This window comes from Manihot esculenta, chromosome 17 (assembly GCF_001659605.2).
Source record: "Manihot esculenta cultivar AM560-2 chromosome 17, M.esculenta_v8, whole genome shotgun sequence".
Taxonomy (NCBI): Eukaryota; Viridiplantae; Streptophyta; class Magnoliopsida; order Malpighiales; family Euphorbiaceae; genus Manihot; species Manihot esculenta.
In genome coordinates, this window is record NC_035177.2 from 27,505,697 (window position 1) to 27,512,341 (window position 6,645).

Below are 6,645 nucleotides of genomic sequence, written 5' to 3' on the forward strand. Positions count from 1 at the left end.
CCAGTCAGCGATCTCCCCAGTCCGCGATATCTCCTTCTCTCTCTCCAGCGGCGACATCTCCGACTTCCTAGTTGGAGACAACTCTTCCCTCTCCCCGGTCGTCATCGGCGATATCTCCTTCTCTCTCTCCAGTCGGTGACATCTACTCTTTTCAATTGACGCTTCTCTCCTCCACTTCACTGATGCTAGAGACAACCCTTCCCCTCCTCAATCGGCGTCGGCGACATCTCCTGGAACTCTCTTCAGGTTTACAATTAAATTTTTTGATAATCAAGATCTTTTGTGTGTATGTTCTTGAAAAATTTTTAGTTGCTATTAAAGATTTTTAGAATTTAGGAACTATTTATCTAATTATTTGGATACTGTTAAAAAATCTAATTATTTGCTATTTAATTAATGTAATACTGTTGATTTTTAGAATTTATGGAATTAATCTGATTATATGATTATAAATCATTATTTGCTGGGTTGCTGAGTTGCTGGTTCTTGTTATTGAACACACTGCTGGGTCTGCTGGGTTGTGCAACTGTTAGGTGTAGTTTATTTGGCAGTTTTTCTCATCGAATTGAATTAAAAAAATCGGATTCGGGTATTGTGCGGGTATTGTTAAACGGGTTTGGGACGGATTCGGATAGTAAAAATAAAATATTAAACGGATTTGGAACGGGTTCGGATTTTGTAAATATAATCGGGTTCGGATTTGGATACCCTGAATTTCGCGGGTACCCTACCCGTTGCCATCCCTAATTATGGTTCCTCTGTCCATCTCCGATTAAACGACAAAAATATCTCATCCCAATTTATTTTGCAGAAGGATAAAACATAAGCTGTTTTTTGTTTTTTTTTTGAAATAGAGGTTGGGGAGTCGGAACCTTAGATCTCGCAGGTCTATCAGGATGCATTTTTCACCAGACTAAATCTCGGAATGTAAAACATAAGCTGTTTTAAAATATGTATTTTTTTTAATTTTTAATTTCTAATTTTTAATTTTTAATTTTTATTTAAAATTACATACCGCTCTTACACAAATGAAGGGTATCAATTATGTTTTTCTAATTTTATCATTATTTTTATTAAATATAATAATTCTATAATACATTTTATTATTTCTATTTTTTAAAAGTATATATCTTATATTCTATTTGAATATTTTCTTGCACACATTTAATTTGTATACAGTTAATTAATAAAAAAATAATATATTAATTTTTTTAGAATAATATATTAATGAAAATTATAATAAAACTTATATTAATGATAAAATAATGATATTAATAGAATTATTATATTTAATAAAAATAATGATAAAATTAGAAAAACATAATTGATACCCTTAGATCTCCTTAGATATTTTTCATTCACGTCTTCTTTATCTTTCTTTCTTTTTTTTTTTTTTTTGCTCTTTCCACGTTACAACTACCACCAACCATCAATGCTTCCTCATTAATATCGATCTTTAAACCCCCTTCATTTCCCTTCTCTTAACGGCTACTTCTTTCTCCTGTAACTACACCTACCCTTTTCTCATTTCAGTCCGCCAATCTCATACAAGGAGAAAGCTAGTTCCTTTACTGAGTGTTCTGTTGTAAGAGATGGATTTTTCTTCCTTCTTGACGTCCTTGGGAACTTCCTTTGTGATCTTTGTGATTTTGATGCTGCTTTTTACATGGCTTTCCAGGAAACCTGGGAACACAGTCGTGTATTACCCCAACAGGATCTTGAAAGGCTTGGATCCTTGGGAGGGAGGGTCTAGGACCCGCAACCCCTTCGCTTGGGTACGGGAAGCTGTGTCTTCCAGTGAAGAGGATGTCATAAACATGTCTGGAGTAGACACTGCTGTCTATTTTGTGTTCTTGAGTACAGGTTTGTCTTTTCTGTTTCTCTGTCAGGATTTCAACACATTGTTTCTGTCTATTAATGTTTGTTTTATTTGTAGATCAATATGCAAATTGCTTGTTTTGGTTTTCTGTAGAGTGGGTTTGAGCTTTACTTTTTCAGATTTATGTTGTTTTCTTTCTTCGTTTTGCTTTTGATGATTGACTTGCTGGCTGTGAAGTGTGGAGCTAACCTTTTTCTCTTTTCTTCTTTTATCCTTTTGGAATAATTATTGATAAATTGACTAATTAATAATCATAATAATTATTTTGCTTGTCTCCATAATCCAAAATTTCTACTTGCTTGCAGTGGGGTTAGACAATCTGCAGTATTTTTTTCCCCCTTGAATTTAACTTTGATATATCATTTCTTCTAATTCTTAAGGGGGTTGGGTGATTTGATAATTGATTTCTGAATTTTTCAATTTCATTTTGAAGACAAATTGAAAACAAAGAGAAGTGCCTAAATTTGTGTTTATGCTTTTCATTTCCTCTGTACCTCCTCCTTTCTATAATACTTGGTTTCTTTCTTCCCCATTTTCTAGTTTTAATGATTAATTAAAGATGATAGGCTACAGTTACCTCATTGTCGCATGTATTGGAAGATTCATTTAAGAGGTAGCTTGTATTACCTTTCTTCATTAAGAAACCGATTCTGAAAGGTAGTTCTGGTTTTTGATGTTCCAAAGCTCTTTCCTTTAGAATCTCTTTAGCATTCAAGTTGCAAGAACTGAGAAGAATGAAGACATTCTTTTTTGTAAAATACAACCTTCCAATGTGGAACTGTAGGGTTAATTTAACATCAATACCTCAATGGGTAATCTCTAATAAGTTGATTCTATGGTTCCTAATTTTGATATAGAAGCTTACTTTTTGGTCTTGTCACATAAGTGATTCGACTTTCGGTGTTTTTCAGTCAATTCTGCTCAATTGATGATTCTTTTCAGAAGATAGTGATAGTTTCCTACTTCATTGTTCTTTGGTGACATCTCTCATTATATACTTTGGTAATTATTTCTAGGGGCATTCCAATAAAACTGGGTTCGAATTCAGAAACTTCCCCTTTTCGGGACTTGAGATGATGGAGAAAAAAAAATTGTTTGGAAGTTGCCTGATGTCCAAGCATCATTAACTTGTCAAGTTCATTGAAAATACTAGAAAGAAAAAGAAAATGATAATGATGCTTGTTCGTTACTCTCATCTTGTGGTTATTATACAGCATGAGACCTTAGCTGTCCCTAAATGACTGATCAGATCTCTGGTTCTTGGAATGAAGCAAATGCAGCTTTAGCTATCAAAACTTTAAGTTGGGTTGTGCATGGGTTGTCTGTTTACTTAATCTTGGGCCACTTACATTATCATTTCTCAATCTATTATTTTGTCATGGATAGGACTTTTTATAATATAGTTTATTTCATGATTTCCTTGCTTGTTATATACATATGAACTTTCTGACAAGGAGTAAAATTTAATGATCATTCCTTTTATTAATGTGACAGTTTTATCAATACTGGTTCTATATGGCATCATTCTTCTACCAGTTCTTCTCCCTCTTGCTGCAACCGAAAAAAGAGTGTACGTCACAAATTCTACAAGTGAGGGGACTTTCAATGAACTTGACAAGCTATCTATGGGACATGTTAAGGTAAGCTGTTCAACCCTTGCATGATCTGAAATGATTTGCCCACTTTCATTTCGCTCCATGGAAATAATTTATCATATGATTGAGAGGGTTCTGATTGTTTTCTTAATAAATTTTCCATAGTGCATTCATCATTAATGAAATCCTCTATGAGCAATTTTACATGTGGAAGTCATCTTCTTACCTGCAGGAGAAGAGTCCAAGGTTGTGGGCATTCCTGATTGCTACCTACTGGGTTTCTTTTGTCACCTATTTCCTCTTATGGAAGGCATACAAGCATGTTTCTGGGCTGAGAGCTAAGGCTTTAATGTCTCCAGAAGCAAAAGCAGAGCAATTCGCTGTTCTTGTTAGGGATATACCTCCTCCACCTGAAGGCCAAACTATAAAGGAACAGGTGGATTCATATTTTAAATCAATCTACCCTGAGACATTTTACAGATCAATGGTGGTTACAAACAATAAGGAGGTATAAGTATTACATTAATTTCTTTCTTTATTTTCATACTCTTCCACCTTGCCTGCAACGGTTTGAATTGGATTTCTTATGTTGTTCTCTTCCATTTAAGTCCTATATTCTTGTTTTTGATTCTTGAGCGTGTTAATTTATGTGTTTTGCTTATGTGGGTATATGCTAATACCATTGTACTGATTATAATCTTATAAAATAACTGAACTAGGTTAACAAAATTTATGAAGAATTAGAAGGGTACAAGAAAAAGCTTGCACGTGCAGAAGCCATATATACCAAGTCCAAAGAACTGGGCAAACCGGAAGGCTCAAGACCTAGTATGAGAACTGGCTTCCTTGGTCTCATTGGTAAGGAAGTAGATAGTATAGAATACTTCAATGAGAAGATTAAGGAACTAGTCCCAAAATTGGAAGCTGCACAAAAAGTTACACTGCGTGAGAAGCAGCTGCGTTCTGCTTTGATCTTTTTCAACAGCAGAGTGGCAGCAGCTTCTGCATCTCAGAGTCTACATGCTCAAATGGTTGACAAGTGGACTGTCACGGAAGCTCCTGAACCTCGTCAACTTTTATGGTCTAATCTTAAAGTTAAGTTTTTTGAGAGGGTAATACGACAGTATGTGATATATATTATTGTGGCTCTGACCATATTGTTTTACATGATACCAATTGGGTTGATTTCTGCATTAACAACTTTGGACAATCTGAAGAAATTTCTCCCATTTTTAAAGCCAATTATAAACATTGATGCAATCAAGATAGTGTTGGAAGCCTACCTCCCTCAGATTGCACTCATTGTCTTTTTGGCATTGTTGCCTAAGTTGCTTTTGTTTCTATCCAAGGCAGAGGGAATTCCTTCTGTGAGCCATGCAGTAAGGGCTACATCTGGGAAGTACTTTTATTTCACTGTGTTGAATGTTTTTCTCGGAGTTACAATCGGTGGAACCTTGTTCCGTACATTCAAGAAAATTCAGAAGGATCCAAATTCTCTAGTTGACTTGCTCGGAAATGGCCTCCCTGGCAATGCAACTTTCTTTCTGACCTTCGTGGCCCTGAAGTAAGTGTGTATGTGTACTTCCACGTGTTCTAGCATTTGTTAAACCAAATGTCTAACTTCTCCATGTTTCATTGATCTCAGGTTCTTTGTTGGATATGGACTTGAGCTTTCCCGTTTGGTTCCTCTGATCATATATCATCTGAAAAGGAAGTATCTTTGCAAGACTGAAGCTGAGTTGAAAGAGGCTTGGGCTCCTGGAGATTTTGGATATGCAACCAGAGTTCCTGGTGATATGCTTATCATCACAATCGTCCTCTGCTACTCTGTCATAGCTCCTCTAATTATCCCATTTGGAGTTGTGTACTTTGGCCTGGGATGGCTTGTTTTACGAAATCAGGTAATTTCCTTCAGATTGTGTGTTTTAAATATGCACTCCATGCAGAGAACTGCAAATTTTGATGGCCTGCATGCAGTCACCTATGATAATTGTTGATTCTTTTTTTTTCTTAACAGGCACTTAAAGTCTTTGTTCCATCTTTTGAGAGCTATGGAAAGATGTGGCCCCATATGCATACCCGAATTCTTGCTTCTCTATTATTGTTCCAAATCACCATGTTAGGTTTCTTTGGGCTCAAGAAATTCTACTATACTCCATTCCTGATTCCACTTCCCATAATTTCCTTGATTTTCGTTTATGTTTGTTGGAAGAAATTCTACCGTTCTTTTCATAACACGCCTCTTGAAGTTGCTTGCCATGAACTGAAAGAAGTTCCTAACATGGAACAAATCTTCAGATCCTTCATCCCACCAAGCTTGAACTCTGAGAAGGCCGACGATGAACAGTTTGAAGATGCATTATCACAAGTTTCAAGAATGGGATCATTTGCTTGAATATATATTGTTATTCCACTTCGTATTTTAGTCTTGCATCAGAAACTTGTAATGTTAAGAAAAAAAAAAATTTCCACTTGCCATACTTCAAGTTAGAACATTCGTTGGAGAAGGATTTTTTTTTTTTTTGTGGGTGGTTCTTGTGCAGTGGTGTGGATATTATGTAAATTATTCTTGGTTTAATGTTAGCTTAGTTGATTGAGTTCATCAAGTGCCCAATCTTTGTCAGAAACATCATGAAGCCAACTATCAGGTAAATTAACCTGATCCCATTTGATAGGTTTCCCTTAAATTAGGGACTACCGTAAGCGCAAAAAGCAAAAAGCGTACAAATGGCATTCTTAAATTGCAAAACTTCGTTTCTATTAGTTAAATCTAAAAAGAGTAAATGTTCTATAGCTTTTGCAATATGATAAGGCATAAATTACTTACTTGATTAATTTCTGAGAATTCAACTCCCCAACCTGTTGGTTTGATGGATGAGAAAGGGGTGTCGGCTGACTCTGGTTTAGTATACCAGACCAAGTAATTGAATTTGCCGGTAGGTTCTCCGAGCGTGTCTTGTACTCCGATTAGATTGTTAACCGGGAGGTTTCTTTTTCGATAGATCTTTGCAGTTTCGGACTTTAAGGATAACTGAGACAATTTCTTTCCAAGAGAACGAGATTCAAATTGAGGAAAAGTATTTTTCATTCAAAACTAGTGTTACAGTGTTACAAAGAAAGCAAGGAGTTCAGAGAGAATTTTTCGATTATTCTCCTTTGCCATCTTACCTC

The 6,645-nt window shown here is 35.6% G+C and overlaps 1 protein-coding gene across 2 annotated transcripts; it reads left to right on the plus strand.

The window, feature by feature from the left end:
• Positions 1 to 1,367: 1,367 nt before the first annotated feature.
• LOC110605164 (CSC1-like protein ERD4) lies at positions 1,368 to 6,076 on the plus strand. 2 transcript variants are annotated; one of them, XM_043952633.1, is made up of 7 exons: positions 1,369 to 1,585; positions 1,679 to 1,863; positions 3,374 to 3,519; positions 3,707 to 3,982; positions 4,194 to 5,038; positions 5,120 to 5,375; positions 5,492 to 6,076. In XM_043952633.1, exons 2-7 carry the CDS (start codon positions 1,818 to 1,820, stop codon positions 5,867 to 5,869), a joined length of 1,947 nt encoding a protein of 648 aa, XP_043808568.1. In that variant the 5' UTR covers positions 1,369 to 1,585; positions 1,679 to 1,817; the 3' UTR covers positions 5,870 to 6,076. The 2 variants fall into 2 exon arrangements, with proteins under 2 accessions (XP_021599212.1, XP_043808568.1); XM_021743520.2 differs by having other exon boundaries at positions 1,368 to 1,863.
• The last annotated feature ends 569 nt before the right edge of the window (positions 6,077 to 6,645 follow it).

What these genes read in the sequence shown, in the direction of transcription:
- LOC110605164 (XM_021743520.2), top strand. Translation starts at nt 1,593, where the DNA reads ATGGATTTTTCTTCCTTCTTGACGTCCTTGGGAACTTCCTTTGTGATC. An exon ending in TTTTGTGTTCTTGAGTACAG is followed by an intron (nt 1,864 to 3,373) that starts GTTTGTCTTTTC and finishes TTAATGTGACAG; the next exon opens with TTTTATCAATACTGGTTCTA. An exon ending in CTGACCTTCGTGGCCCTGAA is followed by an intron (nt 5,039 to 5,119) that starts GTAAGTGTGTAT and finishes CATTGATCTCAG; the next exon opens with GTTCTTTGTTGGATATGGAC.